At 37.7% G+C, this 25,530-nt stretch overlaps 4 protein-coding genes across 6 annotated transcripts; 1 reads left to right on the forward strand and 3 right to left on the reverse strand.

The window, feature by feature from the left end:
• Positions 1-410: 410 nt before the first annotated feature.
• LOC114527458 (adenylate cyclase type 3-like) lies at positions 411-14,030 on the reverse strand. Of its 2 annotated transcripts, none has more exons than XM_028549111.1 (23): positions 13,002-14,030; positions 7,739-7,888; positions 7,239-7,369; positions 6,999-7,110; positions 6,430-6,572; positions 6,173-6,334; positions 5,888-6,035; positions 5,580-5,756; positions 5,025-5,122; positions 3,875-3,935; positions 3,695-3,792; positions 3,526-3,613; positions 3,317-3,433; positions 3,059-3,136; positions 2,737-2,906; positions 2,440-2,524; positions 2,171-2,212; positions 1,828-1,947; positions 1,531-1,677; positions 1,344-1,448; positions 1,139-1,253; positions 880-1,004; positions 411-654 (listed from the first exon to the last, which is right to left on the reverse strand). In XM_028549111.1, exons 1-23 carry the CDS (start codon positions 13,656-13,658, stop codon positions 478-480), a joined length of 3,306 nt encoding a protein of 1,101 aa, XP_028404912.1. In that variant the 5' UTR covers positions 13,659-14,030; the 3' UTR covers positions 411-477. The 2 variants fall into 2 exon arrangements, with proteins under 2 accessions (XP_028404912.1, XP_028404911.1); XM_028549110.1 differs by having other exon boundaries at positions 5,580-5,759; positions 13,002-14,029.
• A 755-nt stretch (positions 14,031-14,785) lies between these two features.
• On the reverse strand, positions 14,786-21,716 carry LOC114527466. The gene is made up of 23 exons (XM_028549120.1): positions 21,481-21,716; positions 21,242-21,397; positions 20,753-21,061; positions 20,245-20,411; positions 19,940-20,071; positions 19,547-19,780; positions 19,303-19,372; positions 19,123-19,205; positions 18,883-19,003; positions 18,487-18,700; positions 18,243-18,300; positions 18,100-18,158; positions 17,791-17,986; positions 17,589-17,665; positions 17,462-17,506; positions 17,204-17,303; positions 16,940-17,014; positions 16,730-16,776; positions 16,498-16,587; positions 16,373-16,406; positions 16,190-16,260; positions 15,586-15,665; positions 14,786-15,249 (listed from the first exon to the last, which is right to left on the reverse strand). Exons 1-22 carry the CDS (start codon positions 21,620-21,622, stop codon positions 15,629-15,631), a joined length of 2,517 nt encoding a protein of 838 aa, XP_028404921.1. The 5' UTR covers positions 21,623-21,716; the 3' UTR covers positions 14,786-15,249; positions 15,586-15,628.
• A 72-nt stretch (positions 21,717-21,788) lies between these two features.
• Positions 21,789-22,700, forward strand: LOC114527465 (60S acidic ribosomal protein P1-like). Its single transcript, XM_028549119.1, has 3 exons — positions 21,789-22,005; positions 22,221-22,479; positions 22,643-22,700. The coding sequence occupies exons 1-3, from the start codon at positions 21,937-21,939 to the stop codon at positions 22,654-22,656; spliced, it is 342 nt and encodes a 113-aa protein (XP_028404920.1). The 5' UTR covers positions 21,789-21,936; the 3' UTR covers positions 22,657-22,700.
• LOC114527460 (tubulin epsilon chain-like) lies at positions 22,655-25,474 on the reverse strand. 2 transcript variants are annotated; one of them, XM_028549113.1, is made up of 10 exons: positions 25,074-25,473; positions 24,974-24,993; positions 24,822-24,875; positions 24,661-24,713; positions 24,516-24,582; positions 24,329-24,444; positions 24,104-24,225; positions 23,828-23,954; positions 23,668-23,728; positions 22,655-23,551 (listed from the first exon to the last, which is right to left on the reverse strand). In XM_028549113.1, exons 1-10 carry the CDS (start codon positions 25,096-25,098, stop codon positions 22,736-22,738), a joined length of 1,461 nt encoding a protein of 486 aa, XP_028404914.1. In that variant the 5' UTR covers positions 25,099-25,473; the 3' UTR covers positions 22,655-22,735. The 2 variants fall into 2 exon arrangements, with proteins under 2 accessions (XP_028404914.1, XP_028404913.1); XM_028549112.1 differs by having other exon boundaries at positions 24,974-25,474.
• Between the last annotated feature and the right edge of the window lie 56 nt (positions 25,475-25,530).

A 25,530-nucleotide genomic window follows, 5' to 3' on the forward strand; every position in this document is an offset into this window, starting at 1 on the left:
CTAGGAAATCTATAAAATCTAAGGCAAGCATGCATGCAAGAGAGTTTAATATTACTAGTTCATAAACTGCCTTAAATATACACTAAAATTTCTTAACGTTTCCACGTGCAATAGTTTTAGCATGAAGAAAATACTGGGGAATCGTTTCGTTATAACTCTCCCGGCAAAGATGCGCTGGTTTTAATATATATTTAAGGAAATTGATGAACCATTGTCTACAGTTGTGAAGTAAAACATATTTTATGTTCCATTTTTGAATCAATTTTAGGAAGTATGGCCTTAGTTGCGATGCTTGTCCAAAATGCATTCCTGAGATGCCCTAAAATTATTTATTTCCTATTCGTTTTAGGAGGGGTGGGGTGGTACATCATCAATTTGTCCTTGCAGAAGTCTACTACAAAGTTATTCTATGGGGCTGACGAAGGGGGGGGGGTGTGCGGGTGACTGAACCAGCAGTTAAACGCAGTGTCCCAGAGCTCACAACGGCGTGCTTATTCCATTCGGCTGAGACTGGGGCAGATTGTTTGAATTTTGGTCGACTTTTCCTGTTAAATAATATGTTGTCAATGTTCCTTTGCCTTTTATTTTGACTAGACCTCGGTAGATGAAAGTATAACCTTTGTCTTTCAGCATTTCGTAGGTTTTCTCGACAATCTGAAAAGAAAGAAATGTTATTGAGCTTGATACCTGTTCGTTCTTACTTCATTCTCGCTGCAACTGTTGCACAGACTATTTGAACAAAGTAAATATCAGGATATTTCTTCGGATATCTTCACCAATCTCCCGTTTCATTAAATTTTAGGTCTTTTAAGTACTGAAGGAATTGGTGATTTCAAATTTGAATAGATTCTCGAGACTTTTAGCCGCAGTAGAACTCACTTGAATATATCCCCCTTTTCCTGTGCTGTCCATACGACTAGCAACATTCACTGTGTTCCCCCAGATATCGTAATGTGGCTTCTTCGCACCAATAACACCACCAACAACAGGACCACAGTGAAGACCTTTGGAAAGAAATCCAGGCATAAGCAAAAAAACGTAATCAAGTCGTGTGAAAAGTAGACAACTACAAAAACAGCTTGAGAAACATGGAAAAGGTAGAAGGTAATCGCGCCTTGATCCTTTCTAATGCACTCACCAACTCGAAGGACAAAGTCGTTAAAAGATTCCTGGTTGATTTCATTCAAGCGTCCTTTCAGAGCCAAAGCAAAGTCGACTAAATCGACTAGGGGTTTCCATGAGTATTCTTTGCTCTGAACAAAAAAATATTTAGAAAACACACGCTATGGCTGAATCCCGCTCTGGGATGAATGATTTTCCATGTTTAAATTAGGGCATCTTACCTCTTGATCAGTGATAAGCCCCGAGGCTAAACCAGAGGCAGCCATGTACGTACTGCAGATTGTCTTAATCTTTTCCACGTCACCAAATCTTGGATCGTCGAGCAACTGAAATACAAGAGGGTCAATGGTGGCATGTTAATGATATCAGATGATGGTGCTTGTGGTATACATATATCAATCAACGTACCTCATCAAAATCCGAGATGACCTCATTCAAGAATCTCATGCACTCCACACCGCTGTTGTTGATGCTGTCCTCAGAATAGAAATCGTCAAAGTTTGGAATTGACGCAAACATTACACTCACATTGTCGTAGGAATGACTGTACAACTCCTATAAAACAAAACGAAAAAAACTCGCTGTAAACTTTCCTGGTTCATCCCAGAAATTCTGCAGCAAACATAGCGCAGGGGTTTCGAGAAGATCGGCATGTTTGCAAATCAGAATACAGCGTTCGGAAAGACATAAGTTGTTAGTATATACCGTCTCATCTTTCTCCTGATTCTGCATGAAATGAGTAGCAACGTAACTTGGTAATATATTATTGATCAGGGCTTGATTTCTTTCCCTGATACTCTTAATCTTTTGCTTGCTTTCCTCGGCCTAAAATGAATGACATTCAAGTTGTAGAGATCACCATCATTGCTGTATCACCTTTACATGAGAATTGTAAGTTTATCTTGCTGTTAAAATGAATTTTGTCCGACTAAACCGTATTTAACTTTTAAAAATTGAGATATTTCAGCTTGTGTGATATGTATATATTTTTATCGTCCTTTCAATATCACAAAAATCATTTCTAGTTGCATTCAAATTGATTCAATACCTCCAACTTCCACACAAACAATGTTTTCGCTGTCTTCGCAGTCTAAATAAAATTTAAACAAACATCAGTTTTTCATACATGGCGATTAATATGTCGCCTTAATAACTCACGACAAGGATAAGTTTAGTTGTGAAACGATTGAAAATCGCTTGAAGGACGACTGATTAATGCACTAAACTGAAAACTGCTTGACTGATTGCCATCGGTATAAACTATTTGCGCGGTGATCTTATTTCAAACCGTGCAACTAAAATATTTTGCGCACCAACCTGTCGACAATGCATAGTTAAGATCACCATACAAAACGTGATAACAATAGGTCCTGTATATTTGCTTTCAACATGAACGTTTTCACTGAAATAGATATTTATAAACTCAATTTATCTCTGATTTTGTTTTAACAGTGGACAAGATTAAGCTGTAGTCTTCTAGCTAAAAAGACAATTTCAATGCTGTATAACTGAAGTTAGTTTGGTTTATAGAAAACGATCCATACTGGGACTCGGAGAATCTTTGGACAAAATGAAATTACAACATAAGTTTAGTTGAATCATAGTTTTACCAACCTTCCGTGCAGGTATTTATCAAAGTTTTCGTACATTTCCGGCACAGCAACGGTTATCATTAACCAGTAGAGCATTGTGGTTAATAACATAAGAGCAAATTTGAGGAAGAAACTAAGTTGAACCATTAGACCGATGCCAAGAAGAACAAGGATAGCGATATAACTAAAATACTAAAACAAACAAGAGTTGTTTCTGAGCTGGTTGATGATTGATCAAAAGCCATGCAGTTAACATAACCTTGGGTAAACGCTGATCCATGCACAAATCAAATTTTCAAATGCTCTGCGACAAATGGCGAGATTGAAAGAAAACATTGACTTACCATTGGGTAGAAGCAAGCTTCATGTCCAGGATCAAAATCAGTGATATTTAATTTGGTCAATCCTTCGTCACACGCAGCCTGGAAATGAGATGATACAACTGTATTTATATCACATGCAAGGATATAGCTCCATCAGTTCTTAACTATTCTTCCTATAGAGGTCCAGTAAGGTGAATCTCTTATCGATCCAGGATTTTAAAGAGAATCTCTGACACTTTCACGCCTCAATAACTGACCTCAGCTATCTGCTGAACGTACCATGTCAATTGAAGTAGAAAAAACTAACAAAAGAACGGCGAGGATCCCTAGAAAAGTTCTTGCAAATTTGTTCCTCTCCAGGTAGCGTGAAAAATCAACCAGAGCGTCCGGGAGATACTGAAAGATGGAGAGTTCAATGAATACTCGAATATCATGAATACTTCACTAAGAAAACTATCTTTTAACTGGATTTACAATGAATTATTTACCTTGTCGACCCGAAAGGCCACAGTGACAAAAATAAAGGAGAGTATGACAAAAAATACGACGGGAAATGAAACGTTTTGATGTACGGATCTATAAATAAACCAAAAAAATTCGAGTTTTAACTTCGCAACCTGGTGTCGTTCATATGATGCGTTTCATCTTGTACAATACCTTGGAAGGATTGTGATCTCGACAAGAAATGAAAACACAAGAACAAGGCAAATGGCGGCGAATGATACAGCACAGCCACTTTTTGTTTGCGCAGAATACTAAAAAATGTTGGTCAAAATATTCACGTTTAGTATATTTTGAGAAGATCATTGTCTATAGATAATGTCTGGACGTTTTCACCTTCTGTTCATTCTCAGGGTCGACAAATTTTAATGTAAACGGATTCACTTTTCCAGAGGTTCTAAAAAGAATGAAGATGACCTTGGTTAGACGTTATATTTAACTATTCCTTCAAAAAATGTATTTTCTAATATCCTGAGCAAATTGTAAGTTTTGCTCTTTGGCTTAAATTCGTTTAGATATAACTAAACGATGCCTCAAGCAAGACTCTTAAGGCCGTTTTCCACTTCAACCGTATCGTAACGAAACGTAGCGTATCTCATTGTTTTAAAGTCATTAGCTCTGGTCGAATACTTCGGAAACAAAGAAATACGCTACGTTGCACTACGATACGGTTGAACTGGAAAACAGACCTTAAAATAACAGTGGATTGCCTTTCGGAATTTGCCATTTATATACTGACGTTGTCTAGGGTCCTCACTGCCATTGTTTTAACTCCGCCTTGTAAAATATTTATGCAAATTTGGCCGGCCTCGCTCCTTGACAAAGAGCCGGGCAAGAACCACATGCTTTCACATGCAGACAGCTTTTAAATTTTATGGATTTCACCGGCAAAAACCACTAAAAAAGCAACCAGTTGAATGAAAGATAAACGTCGAAAGAACTGGACTTTATTTGAGAAGTTGTTTAAACATGAACGAGCCTTTTTATACTTGTGGATTTCAAGGCATGGTTGAACAAACAATCAAACTTGTATGGTATGTACTTCTGTTGTCGTGTGTTTAGGTTTATATAAACTAAATATAGTTGTATGGCTACTCTTTGACCACAAATTTAGTGCATATGTGCACAATTAACGCCGTAAAGTGCATGGTTGATAGTTTTACGCCTTACTTAGTAACCTATATATTCCTTATAAAATTGTATTACCAGTTTAAATGTGAACGCACTACAATTCTTTAAGTTGGCGCCAGCTTCACTCTTGCTAACTGGTTTAGTAATTGACCATTTCGAACCATTTCGAACGCGTTGGTAAAGTTAGTTTTCAAGCAAATACAAGCATTTCAAATGGTAGAACATTAAGTGTGTCTTCAGTTAAGGCATTGCCGGTGACTAGAGTTAGTCATATAAGAACTGCACCTTGACAATTGGCCAGACTCGTGTACAATTTGCACGAAAAAGCAAGTGATTTATACGTCTTTAGTGTTACCTTTCACTCTCTTCTAAAGCTCGTCCGAGATCGCTCATTAAACGTTGCTCATCTCCTATTCTGTCGTCATTAATCTCGCTCTTTTCAAAGCTATCCTCCTATACGAGAAAAAAAAACAAAGAAGCCTTGAGTTAACCAAAAGTTAACCAAATAAGATAGCGCTTCAAATAAAGTAACTCTGCTGGACACGTTTCCGCACCACAAGTAAATATGAACAGTACATGTTTTTACTCTTCTTGGAAGACTTGGATCACTTAATCCTTGTATATAACCAAAGGTGTTTTTGAGTGGAATATATTTCTCAAACATGGACTTAAAGGCTATGTGCTCACGGTAACGTTTTCCAGCGTTTTCACATTCCTTTTCATGCCAAAACGGTTTCAAACATTGTCAATTTACAATGCTAATTTAGCATATTGAGCTGATTTTTCCTTGGATCGTGTGGTCTAAGCAATAAAATAGACAAAAACGAACTTGAAGACGCTAGAAAACGACGCTCGTGCGCACATAGCCAAAGTTATCTAAAATACAAACAGACACTATTCATTAACTTACGGTTTTCTCAGGCATGGAAATCTCGACATGATTTCGTGGTGTTCCATTTCCTTCGCCGTTTTCTTTTCCCTTAAGCGCTTTTCTCGCAGAAGCTCCGAGTAAGCTGACGATTGGTGAAGACGTCCGTCGCTTGGCCTCGCATTCTGGCATGACCAGTAGTGGGACAGTTTCCCACTTCTCCTGGAATAGATCATGGTTATATAAAATGTCTGTGATTATAACGGTGATCATTATGATGATGGGGGTGATGTAGGGTGATATGATGATATTTGGGAAAGACTGAGGAGTGACGAAGCACTGAAACATACCTTGGCTTTTGATTTTATTTTTCCAACAATGAGATAGGTCTTAATGCCAGATTCCTTGATGTATTCATTTCGTATATCTCCGTTGCCATCTTCAACTTCGTAGAGATCTCGGACTCTTTCGTACGTTGTCGCCGATATGTGAACACGCCTTTAAATCGTAAGAATATTAGAGCGGAAGTTCAGAAAGAACTAGATTATACCTGTCTTGATAGCTCTCTTAATTTCAAGAAAGCGTAGAGTTCTAGGTAGAGTTAGTGCTAGCCTAATCATAATCAGTATTCGTACCCAGGTATGCCGCCCGACTCCATTTTATTAGCAAGTGTGACGTCATTTGACCAAGCGTCGAATTGCCATTTTCTCTGCCCAAGGACCCCTGCTAACACGGCTCCTGTGTGGATGCCAACGCGCATGTCCAGACTGCTCACACCTGTTTGATGGCGTACTTTCCTGAAAGACACACGAAGGAAAATACCTCAGGTTTTTCTGAGTTCAACAAAGCACGACACGAGAATGACGTGATGACGTGATCACGTGCGACTTACGTGATATGATTCACCATTCCAAGGCCCATGTTTACCGCTGACGCAGCATGACTGTCGTCTCCTTTCTCTCTCTCGCTTGCATCCAGGCCAGCGATGCAGTAGTAACAGTCCCCAAGGATTTTGATTCGTTGGCACTTGTGTTTCTATAAGAAAATTTATGTTAGTAACTACAAGAGGAAAGCTAAACTGAACTAGCTTAATCAAGGTGTCTTAGCTCTATCAATTCTAAACTGTTCTTCCCATGCCAGAAGTCCAGTAAAGATCATCTCTTATTGATCCAGTGTTACTACAGGAGGAAACCTAAACTGAACTAACTTTATTTATACTGGATAACTCTCAGTTCTAAACTGTTCTTCCTAGAAGTCCAGTAAGGATCATCTCTTATTGATCCAGTGTTACTACAGGAGGAAACCTAAACTAAACTAACTTCATTTATACTGGATAGCTCTATCAGTTCTAAACTGTTCTTCCTAGAGGTCCAGTAAGGATCATCTCTGTGTTAATTCAAGGGAAACTAAACTACCAACCCTCTAGCCAAAGCAAATAAGGCTTTTAAAGGTGGTAATTACCGATGCTAGCTTGTCGAATATCGCGAATAATTGGTTCAAAGTCACTATAAGTTCTTCGGCTGAACATGTTGAGGAGAGTTCGGTGAAACCAACGATATCAGCGTACAATATACTGCAAGAGATAGATAGCTATGAGAAGCTAAAACCAACACATAATGTAGGAGAATAAACCGCATCTTTTTGAAGTGGACAAGCCTGGACTGAATTTACATTTCTCGTTTGAGGTATCCGTTTTCTTACCTACAGCACTCTACTCGTTCTATGTATATCTTGTTAAAATTTCCATTTTTTAATATTGTTCCATCCGATTGCATATCATCCTGCAATTCTTTTGATACGTGACTTGGTAGAACGGAGAGAAGCAAACGATTCTAGAGAAAGATAGAGCTCTCGAGATATGTAAAAGTCACTGTGAGTTATTTACGTATACGCACGTTCAACATGGAGGTAATTTGGTGCGAGGTCCTAGGCCTACAGAAGAGCGCAGGAATAAGGCATGGATAACACAATACCCTTAGGATTTTCTAAGAGAATAGTCTAGATTGGTCTGAGAGAATTGCAATAGAATTCTGCGTTTTCCTATCAAACCACCTGCAAATAATTTGATGGCAGAACCAATGAAGATTGTTTTATATTGGCTTTGGAAAAGTTCGGTCAACGGATATTGGCTGCGAAGTTTGATTGGCTCGTTAGCTTTGCGGAGAACCAATGGTATGCCTCCTTAGGAGTTCGAATAGTACCTGTTTTTGGTGTTGAACCTCCAGTTTAATCCTGACTTGCAATGAGTTCAGTGTTTCACTAAATGCCTGACGCTGACGTCTGTCTGCCAGAAGGAAGTCGATTATTCCCATTAACGATGCACACAGGAAAAGAAGGATGTTAGCTGCGATCTTCGGAAATAATGATAGAAAAAACAATTGCTTAGTTTCGAACTGATGTATTAATTATCTCGCATGCAATTGGCGTGGGATTGCTAATCTATTGAAGGAGTGAAGCTGTAGAGTTTTGGGTCATCATTTCAACAAAGATTAGCTGCATGATTGCGTCACTAAGACGGCAATGATATTAGTACTGCGGGGAAAACAATCTTATCTTTTTTGCAATTAAATTGCATGCCATTATATGTGCATGGAACGACTTTTGAAAACTAATAAAGTTGATCAAAATCACCGCTATCAATAGCGACATGACGTCACGGTGACGTAATTTAAAATTGTTTTCAAACTGTTTTGAAAGCTTGTAGCACGATAAAACAAACTGTAGCAGCAGTATCAATGATTACCACGTTAGAGCTCCTCCCCTAGTCCCTCTGGCGAATACTTGAGGCCGTTTTCGTCATTCTCGTAATTGTGAATACTCACAATAGAGTTGTTTATAGTGTAATCTCCTTTGTATTAATTGGGATGAAGTAATACATATTTCTGAGGCAACTAAAATAATCTATCTTAGAAGACAGCTTCAGAGACTCGTCGAGCATGCATTGGCACTGAAAAACATCACAATTTGTTTTATATTATTTCATTTATTTGGTTGTCCGGAGATACCTTCGCCTAATTCGGATTTGTATTAGAGTGTTTCCGGGCCAAGTTTTTTCGTGATTGCGTAGGAACACAAACACAAAACAATCCACATGAAAAAAAAACTTGACTGTCTCTCATAACCTCTCAGACTGAGTGGCGCTGAGGTGATTGTTAGCATCCATATATTCAACGTTGTTAATATTTTGTGAACATTGTGGACACTCCTTCCTAAAAAGTCGCCTGTTGTATGAATGTATGGATATATGTTCCCGTGATATCCCAGGTTACCACGAATGCAAATCCAATCAAACTTTCTAAACGAGTTTCCGAAGACTTGAATACTTTACTCAAGCCATTCTTCATAATATTTTTGTTCCTGCATGTGTATACATTAAATATACATCGACAAAAACAGTGCAGAAAATATAACCCAAGGCATAGAATCAATTGTTGAAAGGCCGGCTCCGGGGCTCCGGGTCTGCCTCTCACCCTCAGCCCACCCTAATCTCCCCCACCACAACCTGCAATGGATGGATGGGCCTAAAAAAGTTATCACATGATAAATTAATAAACATAGATAATTTGTATGTAAAGGTAGTTATCGCAAAGTCTGATCAGATATGACAGTTTGAATTATTGGTTTTACGCATGATTATTAAAGACCATGCAGGTTTTTCAACAGCAACGCTCAAATACAATGGTAGTATGGGGCGTTGCGTAATCAGTGATGGAAATGATTAGAATCACTTGCGTGTAGGAGGGATTAAACTATGTATGCATTGCCTCGTGACTGCTCATAAAATCATATATAGCGACTTTTTGCAACTTGCGATTATGTAATTGTAATTAACTGCGCAGTTGGATCACTGCCGACGTCGTAATCGATTGCATCATTGCGGACGAGGGGGATAAGATTTGATGTGGTTCAGAGGAAAATCACGCGCTCATGAATTGTTTGCGAAGGAATGATTTCGTGTTCATATATCTATATGCATGTGAGGCAATGTTTTGCTGGTAATTTTAAAAATTATTTATGCGAAATACCATCGTAAAACATGGAATGCCAATCAAGTAAACAAGAATGGTATCAAGAAGAGATTTTTCTTCACAACACAACTGAAATAAATCTACGTAAAACATTTGTTATTTTTCAAGTATTTGTGCAACTTTTATACGCTTGTTTAAAGACCTTTCACCTGATCCAATTTTGCCGAATCCAATTTACATTTGACGATAAGACAGCCGCGGTACTGCATTCACTTTAGTTGATTTTCTGCCCATATATACATTGCTATAAAACATCCATCACAAGTATAATATACAAAACTATAAAACATCCATCACAATTGAATTGGATCCGAACAGACTTCAAAGTTAATTTGTCTTATAAACTTTGTTGAGGATTTGCGAGCATTCAGTTTATTAACCGTTTATTTTTTACACTGAAACAGCTTGCACTCGACCTCATATTTTGGCCTGGAGGCACGTTATTATAAAAGATAGATTAAACCGAAGTATGTCACAGATAAAGCAGAAAATAAAAAAACACTGTTCTTTGTATAGGAGATTAAGTTGCACTAGTAAATCTAAAAATCGTTATACTTATTGCTAAAGATGCGCTTTAAGCCTATAATCTCCAGAATGAATCAGCAATTTTAACTCCAAAATCTTTTCCCAAAAATGAAAGCATAATTGTGTTTTTTTAGCCACTTTGTCTGAAGAGTTAAGATGTGAGTGTAATTTTGCCGCGACACGCGATGTTTTGAGACAACTTAATGAGGAATACTTTTGTCAATATATATAGGCTACGCGAGTATTGTTCATCCTGTAAATCATATAATCTCCTTGACTGAGTATCGGAGACGTTTTTTAGGCCTATTAAAACTCCCTCGTTTTATACAATAATTTAAAATCCCTGCTTGAAGAGCAAGCAGGCTTGATCTTTAAAAGTAAAAATAAAAAAAACCCTCAAATTTTGTTTAGATTAGACAGCCAAATTTCAAACCAAAGCATGATATTTCAGAAACACTTTATGCATGAACCGCCATGCATCGATGCGATTTGAGGTGATGTGAAAAACTCTGATGTTATAATGTATAATATATGTGTGTACAGGCCTAGAATTAGGGATTTACTAATGTTCCTTCTAATCCATTAAACACACCTGCTGTTTGGATCACCGAAGGTGTTATGAAAAAGATGATTTTATCAGCGTATATTATATTTGAAAGTTTTTTTCTCCCTCAGTTTTATATAATATTCATTATTTATACCATGCATAGCCAGCGCGTTTAAACGCGACGTTCCTATCATATTCTCACCATCTGCTGCAACGGAGTGCTTTGTCCGAAGGATTGGACGAAGGATTGCTTAGACTTCAACAATACCACGATACAACTGAAGCTGCGTTCTAGCACACCTTATTCTAAACCTATTTTGCATTGAACTTATCCTAACCTGCAGTTTAAGCATTGGTTGCCATAGACACCGCGAACAATATGTTGTTATATCCTTACATCAACTAACGTTCCCGCATAAAATTTTTCATTTCAGCTAAGAGACAGCATCTTCTAAACTAAACTTAAAGAGATGTAACCACTTTCAAATTGCAAATCTCGATTATACAATAAACCAACTTTATACTGGATAGCTCTATCAGTTGTAAACTGTTCTTCCTAGAGGTCCAGTAAGAATCATCTCTTATTGATCCAGTGTTACTACAGCAGGAAACCTAAACTATATAAACTAACTTTATTTATACTGGATAGCCGCTCTATATCAGTTCTAAATTGTTCTTCCTAGAGGTCTAGTAAGAAACAATGATTTTCATGCATTGATATATAATTGTTATTTGGTCATGAAGCGGAAAATTTGAAGAGGAGATGAAGAGAAAAATTTCATAACAGCTAAAAAAAAGGCGACTTCCATATGCAATAATTGTAGCTAAGGTTCAATATATTACACCTAAGCCTTCGTAATCTATACCCAATAACAATAGCATAAGGATTAACATTGTCAAAACAATCTTTCTACAAACATTACTAAAATACAACACAGGGGAATATATCTCACAATATCCTCAAACACGTCAGAATCACAGGCTGAAATGACATCTCACCCCCAGCCCCTATGCTTAAAATAATTCGGGGTATCTTGATATATAGGTGTGGTGTAAAGTTTCAATTTAAGACGACAGCTCGAAACATTTAATTTGTGTCTGGACATTTGCGAATAGTTCAGGGTTAAACAGCGCAAACGAATATGATAATTATGTCTTTAATTTCAAACATGCAAGTGGGATCGTCTATAGTTTGGTATATATAGTCCAAAAATGGGAAATATAATCGCGCAAAAAAAACTAGCGTATCTCAGTTGCAAATGACTGTGTGTCCCGACTATAGAAAAATAGCATTGAGATGACTTGACAGCTTGGAGTGCAGCTGTTTTGCGATATTAAATGTTGACACGGATGGATATAGCCGTGTTTTTATGCTGTTATGCCATCGTATATGTCATATATATACGCCAAAAAATTGAGAGAAAGGCTTTGTATATATGTTCGTCTGTCGAAAAGGGTGGTATTTTTTGACAGGAAAAGACAGATTTAGGAAACGACGTTGATAAAATAAACATAGTCTTCGTTGAAAACCGAGAATTTAAAGTATAAACTCTGCTTTTCTCATCTAAAATTGTATTCGTTGCTATTTTTGTGCCAAGTTTAATGACAACTTTTTTCGCTCGGTTTAAATTATATCCATCAAACAAACCATGCTCGGCTCAGTGCTTTGTATTTGACTATTAGTTGTCTAACAGTCCCTATTTTCTAAACCACTCATTCACTCATGTAAGCTCTCTGTCAATAACATTATGCAAGGCTCACTAGTTGAAGACAATCACTGGCCAAGGTAATCATCAATTTTATTCCGTTTTTGAGCCGTATCTAAATATAATATAAACTGAACAGGTCAACGAATCGCCTGCATTTTTGTTCTCAAAACCATGTAAACTCTTAAAAAGTGTCAAAATCCACATGAGGCCGACTTTATTAAGTTCAGTTGGGGTTATGTAAAGTAGAAACGAATGCGCGTAGATCCAAATGACTGAATTATGAAGTTTACTTAAGACTGTATGTCTGAACCAGAACCGTAAATTCGTCTCGATTCACGCTCTGTCCGCATGCAGATCATATATATATAGCGAGGGAGTTTGAACCCATGCAGTAACCCAGGGAAAATTGTGTACAATTTCTCATTTGTTTTGTCCTTTCTTTCATGTGCATGCATGTATGTGAGCCGTTGATGTACAATTGAAAATTCGCAATAAATACCACTGTCATTCGGTCAAGAAACGGCTAGGAATTGAACAAGACATGGAGACATATCATGTATTTAGTCCTAGAATGCGCCCTGTGTTAGCTGAGGGTATAGTAGTACATATACGTATAGCATAAACACAACAGATAAAATGGAAGTCATGATCTAACCTGGTTGGTGGAATAATCTTTGAGCTTCGTGCTAGAGGTGCCCACGATGATCGAATGAGCAATGGCCAATATTGTCACCCAAAAAATGCAGAATCGTAGTCGCATTGGAAGCAGAATAAAAGCCAGAAATGATAAGAACGTGATCGTCCCCACAAGATCACTTGGAATGAGCGGGTCTTCGCCCAATCCTAGGATTAATATCGCCTCTAACGCGGCAGAAAGCCAGACGAACATTGATCCGTTGTATCCTGGTGAACAACGTCTGAAACACGCTGCAAATAAGCAGGAAAATACGACAAAGAAGACTCCGCTTATAATGATTACTCTAGTTCGTTCTTTGTCCATTTCTAGTCCGGAAAATGCGTGAATAAAAATAAGGATAACGTTCACAACAACGGCTGATAAGGCACAGAAAAGGTTGCTCTTCACTCGCTCTCTCTTGTTACTTCTTTGGTAAATTTTCTCGAGTTTTGGCGATGTAAACGTGAGTCGTATTGATTCGGAGAAACAGGGGCAGGATAGCCGTGGCTGGGCGACATTGTTTCCAGATTGTGAAAACTCATCTTGACTTTGTCGCTCTCGACGCTCCGCTATGGAGCTGAAAGCTCGGTCTTCCTCCAACGGCTCAATTTTGTTCGGAGGACTTTCAACACGCATCTAAACTCCCTGTTCCTTTCCACCTTATACCAAGAGCGCGAATTTCAATCGTTTTCTTCCCAGATCGTGTTGCTACATTCTCCCATAACGACAAGTATTGTAGACACACACGGACACACACAACAAAGCTTATTGAAAATAGCTTAAAATGAAAGCACCACTGCTTTAGACAATGAAACAAATGGCCTTTGAGTCGTCAGGATCGTTTCGATTCGGTCTTTTGGCGATGAAAAACGAACGGTGACCCCCAACGCCAATGTTATTTTGATCACTTTGAAAGCGAAATGATGGAGTCTTTCATCTTAGAGATAAATATTTTGTTCAAAAGCGAATTTCACAGCTGCCTGTAAGTCAAATGAGGCTCTTAACATAAATTCTAACTGGTCGGCAACGAATTAAAATTTATTAGCGTTTGCGACGAAATTAGAATTTTAAATTATACATGTATTTGAGCAAAACAAACTGAAACCCAGCACAGGCCAAGTGCTCTTTCAAAAACCAAGGAATCATTGTTTTTTTCCGCGGCAAGGGGTCTGAAATTAAATGCAGCGTTAAACGAACCGGTGAAAAGGTAGTTTTTGCGATGAGGAAGAGCAAGGTATATATACGATTCATCCTGTTCTGTGAATTCAATGTCTTAATGACGAGTGTTATTACTTTCGAGGTAGCTATGGTAACAAGGTGCGAAACTAGATTTTCATCTATAAAAGGTTGCAGATGGGATGGGCCCTTGTACCGGAAGAAACAAATTGCGTAGGGAAATTTTCAAGCTATAAATAACAAAAGTTTACACTCTCGAGAGTTGTTTTCAATAAACGTGTTGAGAGGCAACCGTAGTTTTCTATCTGGAATTGTCACATATAACAAGACGTTCCGGCGAAAACACTGTGTCCTTTTATGACGAGCGTTCGAACATGTTCTCGTACATTATTACTAACACAAAAGCTAATTTGTTCGGCATAATCAGTGTAACGTTATATATTCAAATTACACAGATGTTGCTTTCATTTCAATTCTATAGACGATAACGAGGTAATGACTGTTTTTTATTATGAGAATGAAAACTTTTCAATTTTTACATAACATTAGAACAGCACCGTAACCTTCACGACCGGTAAAAATGAAGTCTGGAAAACATGTACAATTTGATATATGCGTTCCATGTGTATGAAGGTTAATGGTTTTTATTATTTCATAAAACACAAATTAAATTACAGACTATGTACAAGATCGATGTTGTTAAGAATCTTTGGTAGCTTAATGATATGTTAAAAGTGCTTTTCAAACGACAAAGTGATGAAGCTAGCATACACAATGCATACAAAGTTGTTGAATTGTGCCTGAACAACCAGCAAAATATAAGATAGCCGAAGACACAGACCTCCTTTCTATGCGAATGCAAAACATACATCTTGTTAAACTGCCAAGCTTTAGGCGACAAAGGATGTTTTTTGAAAATAATTACGTTACTAAGACAACAACGCCTGGGCAATATGGCGAGCGCAAAACTTGTTAATGCTCATGACCGTCTCTATTCTATATCCTCTTGTCTGCCTTGATCGATGAACTTTGTGAGGTGTTCCACCATTCCCTAAAACGAAATTGTACTGATTTGGTTAAGTTTGTGTTGTAACAATACAAAAGCAAATGATCAATCATTGGATCTTCCTATAGAGGTCCATCAAGGATCATTTCTTATTAATCCATGCAGTGTTACTACAGGAGGAAAGCTAAACTAAACTAACTTTATTTATACTGGATAGCTCTATCAGTTCTAAACTGTTCTTCCTGGAGGTCCAGTAAGGATCATCTCTTATTGATCCAGTGTTATAACGGGGTAATAATAGTCTCCAACAGAGCAAAGGTGGTCGTTGATTATAATTTTTATAAAATTTAATAGCTATTTATAGATAGTTGTAAAAAGTACCTGACACTCTATGCAGGTATCTCTATAGAAGTCCATCTGCCTCTCATCTTTGTTGTAAAGCCGACAACTCTCGCCTTAGACTAAAAATTAATAAGACTGGGTAGTTTTAATAGTTTGAAAGACACATTTTGACTGTGTTCAAATGCCCTGAAAAGGATATCTCAAACGTGGTGGTCCAGTGTAGGTAGTACCGTAGTAGTACTCTAGTAATCTACAATTATAAGCGTCATGCAGTTGAGGTAAAAAAGTACTCGACAATGAGCCATATTTAGAAATATCAGTAGATTTCGGAGATTGGCGCGCGTTTTTCCTTTTTAAATCCATTTTTTCATCACACTTATCTACTTCTATGATTAGTTTCTATATGCATAAAATATTGTTTGGTATTTTAAGAATATTGATTTAGAATATCTTTTTTTTGTAAAGAACTCCCAATCAAATTCATGCAACAATTCCAAAATTCAAGAAATCTTACGATGTGCAACGAGCATTTCTTTATCCAAGCATAATTTTTGCTCGAGCAATTGACTGAAGCTTAGATAACAGAACTTTAAAATGCAGTGTCCTAAAAATAGATTGCCTGAGCATAGAGATAACTACGTACATATCTATTTGATCGTTGTAAAATGTCTCCTGTTCACGTATCACCCATTTCCTGACATCTTGGATGGAATACTACATGCATGCAGGGAAGAAGAAAGAAAACATCATTTTGATTAAAGTAAATCATTCCTTGTCTTTTAGATAAGATTTGCTCATTTCAACAGCAAAAACAGAAATGCAATACCTCGCTGTTCACGTTCCCACAACGAAAATAGCATCTATAGGTAAGAAAAAGATCGATTGAGAAAATCAGAATTGAGAAAGTGTTTATAGTTTACTTGAGTCAATTGCCTAAACCGGATGAATTACCTCCTTTTGTTTGTGGTGTAAACTCTTCCTGAACACACGCTGAATGCGACTTCAATAACAAAAACATCAGGAATGATCTCGATGCTTCTCCTAAAATCACCGACAATTAAAAAGAAATTACGTGCAAATCATAATATCTGTACAATACGATGTAAGAACAAATGGATACAAATGTACATGATGTTATTTAGCACAAGTGCTCTTGGGCAAAAATAAACATTTCAAGTAATACCTTATTTCATGGCCACTTCCCTCCTCAGCAACGGGAACAAAGTTTACCTGAAAATGTTTGAATATTCAGAATTCCAATCGAAAGCTCTCGAAATCTTATTTTCAGAGGCCCGGTAAAGACCATCTGTTGATGATCCAGTATATTACTACGGAAGGAAACCTAAACTAAACTATTTTATTCGAAAAAAAACACATTTCTATAGGAAATTACCTGATATTTATCGTATCTCACGGCAGGTTGAAATTCACCCATTATTTCATCAACACCACAACGCAGGCGATCTCTCTAAAAAAACATGGGAGAAAAAGAAATATATCTATCAGGGGATCTTTCGTTTCTTAAGCAATCTTCTCCAGATGTCTGGTAAGTAGGGATGAGATTATTTGTGTGACTCCTATATACGAGACTAGCGTTATGATAAAAAAGCATGAAAATATAGCTCTAGTCATGCAGAAATGCTACAATTTCACTCACTTGTTTTCGCGAAACCTCCACTCCATAAACGAGACCTGTTTTCTTTACTCCGAGGTAAACCGTTCCTCCCCTTCCGGCGTTCAAAAACGCACACGCTGCCCTGAAATCACATTTGGTTAAACAAAAACGTACCGTACCATAAAGTGATAATATTCTCATGCTCGATGATACAAAACAATAATACAATATACATACAATAACACAAAACATGACCGGTTTATTTCAGTCTAAAACTAGGTCAATTTTTACAATGTCTACCTCGCTATAAATCCTGACGAAAGACCAGCAGCTTGCTTGCAGTACCTGTACACAAAATACAACGATCAGAGTAGATCTTTTTTGTGGAAATTCGCAATAACTTCTCGTGAACGACTTAGATATTTACCTGAATTCATGCGTTTCATCCTCAATAAAAGGCATCGCTTGGCCTCGAACATAAAAGCTTTCAACTTCTTCACAAGACTACAGAAAAAAGATGAACATAATCTTTTGATCGAGAGACATTATGGTTACTGATTTTTTATGGTATTTCTTAGTCAAAAAAAGAAATCCAGGCATTCGTCATTGAGATGATCGAGTGACCAGACCTCGTTATGGTTTTCATAGGGCGATGTGGGCGAAGGACATAATAATCTTTCTTCCCCATCAGTATCACCGTCGGTGCATTCGTCTTGACTTTGGCTGCTTTCTGCATCGTGATTGGGTGATGCCTTGATCACGTGAGATGGAAGCGCTTTCTCTATTGGCTGTGGTTCTACTTCGCCTGGTCGAAGTTGTTTATTTCTGTTAAGATACATGCAGTAACTTCTTACAAATCACCTCGGAACTGTTCTCCCTTTTAAGAGGTCCAGTAAAGATACCCAGGTTAAGTTATATTTGTAATTCTCTATCAGTACCTTCGTTTTACTGAGGCTAGTCTTTTCGGAGCCAAAACAGATGAAAGAGACAGAGGATTCTGAAGAAAGCAAGGGATTGTTTTAGTTCACCATTGCACCTTGTCGTTCAGAGCTAAAACGTCAAACTTCAGACATAATCTAACCGTCCTATTTTCATCGAGAACGCTACGAAGATCGGTGCCGTCTCCCGCAAACAAATACCTGGGAATAATTTGAAAATGACATAACAAGTCAGCACGAAAGATAGTCCACGTTCAGTTAATCCGAAATACACAAGGTTAGGATTAGGGTAAGATTAAAAATGAGGGAATAAGGGTTTAATAATTGCAATGAAGAACCCTGATCCTTATTGAAAAAAAGAAAAGGAACTAAATAAATGTATTTTACCATGAATTTCCAACGAGGTTTTTTAGAGCCCCTAAACATTGCTGTTTCAAGTTGTCATTTGTAGAAGTAAAATAAGCTTTTATTAAAATAAGCAATCCGTCTGAATCAGCGCAACGACCTCTGTTGATAGGCGAATCCAGCACGAGATTTCGAAGAGCTCCGACAGCGAGATCCAACAACTCCGTATCTTGCTTGAAGTCGTTTGCAATCAAAACTAAGAAGAAAAATATTCACAATCTTAACTTTTAAGTAAAAGACTGGTAAAAAACTTCATTTGTCAGAGAATTTGTGTTCATATATGATGTATATCAACCCGCCATGATATGGTGTTTTAATTTGCAGCTCGTAGGAACATTTCGTATAACTGACATGACTATCTGTCTCGTCAATCCTTACCTAACAATATTTTAATTCCACCGAGAAAGCCGATCCTTGCTCGTGTTTTAAAACTAATACTCAAGTTCAGTATAGCTCCAATCGCTTGTCTCCGAATAGCTTTCTCTGGCACAGCAATAAGCTGAAACAACAATACGGAAACCAGTAAAAACATAAACACTGAACTCAGTTTAGAGCAAAATTTATAGATGTAAACCGTATTTAAACTCATATTCACAAAATTGAAAAAGTGATCATCACCTTCAGCAGAACATCAACACCATTTTTAGCCAAAATTTGCAGACGACTGGCGTTGCTTACGTACGCAAGGTTTTTAAGAGCGGCTGAAGTGAAAGAATTAGTTGATAAATGGACATTTTTAGCTCCGATAAACAGGTAATGAACAAGCCTGTGGTTCTAGTCAATGCATAACCGTCTTACCTGTCGCGTTTACCAACAAACCGACATTAGATGACGGGGGTTGAACTCCATCCAAACAGCACAAGCGAGCCTAAATTTTTGGTTAAAAAACCGGGAGATTTTGAGCTTTACCGAGGTGGTTTTTGGTAGTACGTGTTTGAAATAACTAGAGGCAGAGATTTTATCAATGTGGTATAACACTGTCTATAATACAGTAGTTAAATAGTCAAAATCCATCAAAGGCAAAATGAAGACGTCCTTTTACCTGGAATGGCTCCTTCCTACCGAGATGGGTCATACGAGTAATGCAGTCCAATGAAGCAACATTTTTGAAACCATAGTCAACGGCAAACAATTCCAACATGATAATGATGATATCAACGTCGGTTGTTAAAACTTGTAAAACTCTGGCGCGGTAAATATCTCGATGACCCCCAACCATTGTCTTACAGCAGACTAGATCGCCTACTTCCGGGGCGGTTGTAAATTTGGTCTGAACCTTGGGTGAGAAATACAATACTGTACATTTACATTACACCACCACCTTTGAGATATCATTTTTACACAGGTACAAACTACGGTAACCTATGAAGAATTCACCAGCTAGCCTGGATGATAGCCTACATGCAGTGGACATAATCTTTTGACAAAGACATGCCTCGTTCTGAAGAGTAAGTTTGATCGCCCTAAGTTTCTCATCGACGATTTCCCCTCCAACGTGAGCCCAAAAGTGCCCGCCATCGATCACACTTGTCACTGCAATATCTGCCCAAACGTGATCCTCCTTGATCTGTCGGAAAACGGTGACTTTTAATATTTTTAAATATGAAAAGTTAAAAGTTCCCATGCTATATGAAATTACACAGGCGATGAGACAACCAGTCACCATGTCTTCATAAATACAGAGCATTAATTGTTGCTTTTTGTAAAACAGGACATGTAAAGGTACATAGCACTCACTACCTTCTTTTCTTCAAAGATTTTCGCTTCACTTTCTGGGGATAGAAATTGTGGCCAAGCCATTTTCTCTTTGATCAGTTCTTCACGGATAACAATGTCTTGATCGGTCGCCGTATCGTACAGGTCGACTGATAGTGCGCAAATTTTTGCGTGCTTCTCAAAAACTTCTGCTTGCAAGTTAATGAAATGATGTGAACATTAGATTTGGAAAGTAGATGGACAACTGGCCATAACTTAGCCAAGTTATCAATCATCTGAACTGAATTATTGGCTGACCAATACTACTACTAGTTCTTCTTGCTATAACCAGCTTTGAGTGAAATCGTGTGGCGTTAGCTCGAATTGAATACTTGAAGTCTTGAACTGGAGAGATTTGAAGGTGTTTTGCTACTTAAATTATTATAAACTAGTCTACAGGTCTGAACATTGAAGTGTTTGAAAGACAGGACAGTGAACCTGTGCAATATCACTGCAGATACAGTGCAACCATGATGGATCAAACTGAACTCACCTTCGCACTTGGATTCCTTTATCACCTTGTTGCTTGGTTCAGGGAGTAGCTCTCTTACTTTGCCAATAAGTTTTCGGCCATGAACAAGATTGTGAAAGTAAGATGTAGCCTTGGGCGGATACCCAGCGTTGCCATGACAACAGTTGGCATGTACGGAATCCTCAAACGATATTCCGCAAAGTTTAATGACATGCCCAAACAGGTCAATACTAGCAACCTCAAGCATACAGTCAGAATTCAGCACAAGAATTTTTATCAGACAAATTGCTCTATTATGCAACTGCTGGTGCAATCTCTTGTCTTCACTATCTGCAAATTTAAAGTTGGTTGTTAAATGTAGCAGTACCCACCTTAAAATCGATCAATTTCTTCTGATGATTGGAAACATCTCTAATAGGCATGCATTGATTGGTAACCAATTAATTAGTAATTACTCATTTTGCTAATAATTATATTAATTGTTTGGTGAAGCTGACAATAAGATCTTACCACACTCTTCAAATGGTGAACAGAGCTTGGTAAGTTGTTGGAGATAACCCATTGGTTTCAATAGTTTCTGTTTTACAACTTCATTAGGCATAACGAGCCTCGTTATGAGATTCAGAGAGCCCAAACATACATCCATATCATTGGAAGCAGTAAAATCTAAGATAATGGAATGAATGTTACCTTCGATCAAATTTGCGCTACTTTTTAGCGTTCTTCTATCAATCTACCTCTTTATATACCTCGCAAAATCTGGACTAGACCTTGCTCAATATACCGAGCACATAGTACCCTGTCTTGTAAGTTATCTTCAATCCGCGCAAAAACGCTACAAATCTCATCGGCATTCATTGCACATCGCAACGCTTTTATATCTTCCTCCATCTGCAGTTTTGCGTTTAAAATCGCTGTAATTCGGTTATTTTCAAACGTTCTACACGTGCTTTCATCGACAAGTACTACAGTGTAAACACAAATTTAAATACCCTCCCAGCCGCGCGGGAGGCTCGCGCGTGTTTCGAACGCTAGAAATCTCGCATCGCGCGGGTTTCTTTCCTCTCGGTTTTTCGTAATTCAAAGTGTTGAGTTCTCCTTTTGGAGCTAAGGCATTTCATCCTTTTCAATCCTGTTGAAAGGAAAGCAACCGGCACTATTTCTGAATTTAAGATTAAAGTTTGAAACTACTGCAACAAGAAAACATGTCATCTTCCGAACTTGCGTGTGTCTACAGCGCCTTAATCCTCCATGACGATGATGTACCCATCACGGTAAGGTTTGATAAACTATTGGGATTTTACTACGTTGTACTTTGAGTATGAAGCTTCTAAAGCTAGTATATCTTATAGAGATTGTATTCTTCAGTAGAGTTTGTTTGACTTTAATACACAACTGATAGTAGTGGTTATTTAATTTGTTATCCAATGAACAATATAACAACATGCTCACCTACAAACTAGTACATAATTCGTATTTTATTTCCCAGGGTGAGAAAATCCAGTCTTTACTGAATGCTGCTGGTGTAATCGTCGAGCCTTTCTGGCCTGGTATGTTTGCCAAGGCACTGGAAGGTCGTAACATCGGTGACCTACTCTGCAGCGTTGGTACCCCAGGGGGTGGTGGTGGTGCTCCAGCTGCGGGGGGAGCTGCCGCAGGTGGAGAGGCGGCCGCTGATGATGCTAAGGAGGAGAAGAAGGAAGAAAAGAAAGAGGAATCTGAAGAATCAGATGACGACATGGGATTCGGTAAGTGATAATTGTTATAGCATTAGTTGGATTTAATATATGACACAGCAATTCCTGAACCTCCTTTCAGACTCCCTACCTCCCCTTTAAAATGGATTAGGTCATGATCCCTTCCCATCTTAACACATCTCATCTAAAATCAATATTTTTGTTTTTGTTTCAGGTTTATTCGATTAGAAAACCATTGTATCAAGATCTTGAATGTAGAGCAAAATAAAGATGAAAAAAATGAAACCAGTTCATAAATATTTATTCTCTATAATATTCCCAACCTTTTCGGAAATTCTGCAGGCTGATTAAGTGTTCTATTCAAAATCTCGTATTCATCGATTAAGTAATTAAGAGATTCTAAACTCTCGTTAAACATCGTCTGCTCAAAACCATCCACATTATTATAATGATGAATGTGTGCTTTCCTCCGATACAACTTGGTGAAACGCTGCCTTAGATTGGAAAATGTGTTTTGAATACAAGTGTTATTCGCAAGGGATAAAAGTGAGTATGGTTGCCCAACTGGTGCAACTGAACATAACCCTGTCTTCCAACCCTCTTGATTCCAGTGTATAAATTTAAGATTTGGTTTTAGTCTTTCGATATTTCGTCTAATATCAGAAACCTCTGCCTTGCCACGGACTATGAGTGCACAGGCTAAGTACAAGTTCTGTTTTGGGTCTGCTTTTATAAGTTGGTAGTCTTTCGAGAAGGCGTCCGTGAACATTTGATCCAACCGTCCAACTGGAAGGTTCACATCAATAAGAGAATACAGTGGAGTCAGACTTGATACAAGATAGTGTAGTTTAGGAAATGGTACAAGGTTCATGGTTATTTCATTCAAGTCAACATTTAATGATCCTTCAAATCTTGCTGAGCTGGTCATGTTGAGCAGAAGGTTGGCAACAATGTTGTTCATGTGGTCGAAAGGTTTTTCTTGGGATGGTTTTGTGACTCCTTTCTGGCTTGAAGTGATGGTGCTTATCTCTTTGACCTGGGTTCCTTTTTGTTGGTAAACTTTTTTGCCCGGTCGAGATGGAGGAATGGCTTCATAGATTTTGTTTGTAATATCAATCAATGCCTGAAGACAATTAGATGTGAATTAAGCTTTCCTGAGTGCCAAACTTTATTTGCCAAGGAGGATGCCTTTAGTAACGTAAACTCATGGTAGAACAGTGACAGTCAATAAGTATTTACCTGGTTCTCAATTGGTAGCACACAATCTGCTTTCTCTGTAAGTTGATGCATTGCAAGTACACTAAAGAAAAAAAAATGGTTTAGTATTTTAGTACATATAAACAATTAAGTACTAAGTGGTGGAGACTAACTCGAAAAAATCACCAAAAAATGGACTAACCTGTTGTATGGGGAAGTTATGACATCATCGTCATGTGAGGGATAGACTGCTGTAGTAAACCTATACACTTCTGGGTAGTGATCTTCCAGTAGGCCCAAAACATTTGTCCCAACACCTGAACCAGTACCTTAAAAATAATACAATATTAGTCATTTAATAATGGTCATGCACATGTGAGAAGAGTGCTTCCAGAGCATCTCTGCAACTGAAGTTTGAGGATCTCTGAATTTAGCAGAGATTTTTGGAGACTAGTTCAGCAATAACATGGTAACTTACCTCCGCCCATGGAGTGGAGTAAAAAAAAGCACTGTAAAGAATCACACAACTCTGCTGCATGACGAATCGTCTCAAGAATTTTATCCTGGTACTGACTACCATACATCATATGACCAGTTGCCCTGGAAAGAAACTATCAAAATTAGAAATATACCAAGAAGTGTTTATTAACCCATCAGTTAATTAATTGGAGTGAAATGCAAGAGAAACACAAGAATATCATACCAGTTATTTCCACAACCAGACACATCTGTTATGAGCTGTTTGCAATCAAAGATATCTCTAAGAGGTCCACTTAATGTTTCATTGACAACACCTTCCTCCATATCAATCAATACAGCCTAATAATGCAAATCATCAAAAAATATTTCAAACAATTGTACTCTGCTATTAGTGCCATAAATATAATTACCCTTGCTTTGAGACTTTTGATCTTTCCTCTACCACTTCCAACTGGGATATCCTTTGGATCTTCAAACCTTCATCAATGAATGAATATGAGAATAATTGGACAAAACAAAATATTCTGGTAGACTTAGTTGAAGTAAGCCTCTCACCTCGTATCAACATTTCTGAAGAAACTGCTCAAAGATTCATCGTATCTTCCTGTCTAAAAAGAATTGAGAAATAATATCATAAACTAGCTGAAAACTTTCCTTGGTAATGCTGAGGTACTGGACAGATCCAAGGGGGCTGTGCAGTATCTCGGCAAAAATACCTTGTTGATATTTGCATGCTCTCGCAGAGCCAAATCCCAAAAACGACATCCAATCTATAAACATAGACAGAAATGTTGAACAAGCTTGCACAAAAATTAGCTTTCGTAAAAATTAAATTTGGGCATATATGAACACCAAAAAAAATAGTTACCTGGTTTCCACATTGTCCAACTATTGAAAATAAAAACAACAGCATAAAACTATTATAGTGGGACATATAAAAACAGTTTGGAGATCTGATTACTATGTACCTTGAACGACAATTGACTGGGTCATTTTTCTTCAATCAGATCAAACAGGAACCTACTTTTAATTCTGTTTTTCACATTACAGAATAAAGAGTTACTTATATCCCAAGTTCAGTAAAATTAAATACACAAATTTAATCTTGTAAGATTAGGTGGGATTAGTGGTGGAATAAAGCCTGAGTTTATGATAATCCTAATCTTAAATCTAACCCTAATCCTGTGATACTTGAGATATCTAATCACTTGGAGAAGACAGTCTTAGACAGAATTGTATTTCTACGTCTTCATATCTGAAAACTGATTTGGAAAGTCTTTCTGTAGAAGAATGGAAAATATCGTAACTGGTCGTTTTGTATGAATTTCGCAACTTTGTGCAATCAGGAGATCCCCAGAGTCTCACCACTGCGCAATAGCTCGAAGGACTAAACACCATTAGAATTTCTTGATGCAGAAATGCATT

The sequence above is a fragment of the Dendronephthya gigantea genome, unplaced genomic scaffold, assembly GCF_004324835.1.
Source record: "Dendronephthya gigantea isolate DGI-Jeju-01 unplaced genomic scaffold, DenGig_1.0 000045F, whole genome shotgun sequence".
Taxonomy (NCBI): domain Eukaryota; kingdom Metazoa; phylum Cnidaria; class Anthozoa; order Malacalcyonacea; family Nephtheidae; genus Dendronephthya; species Dendronephthya gigantea.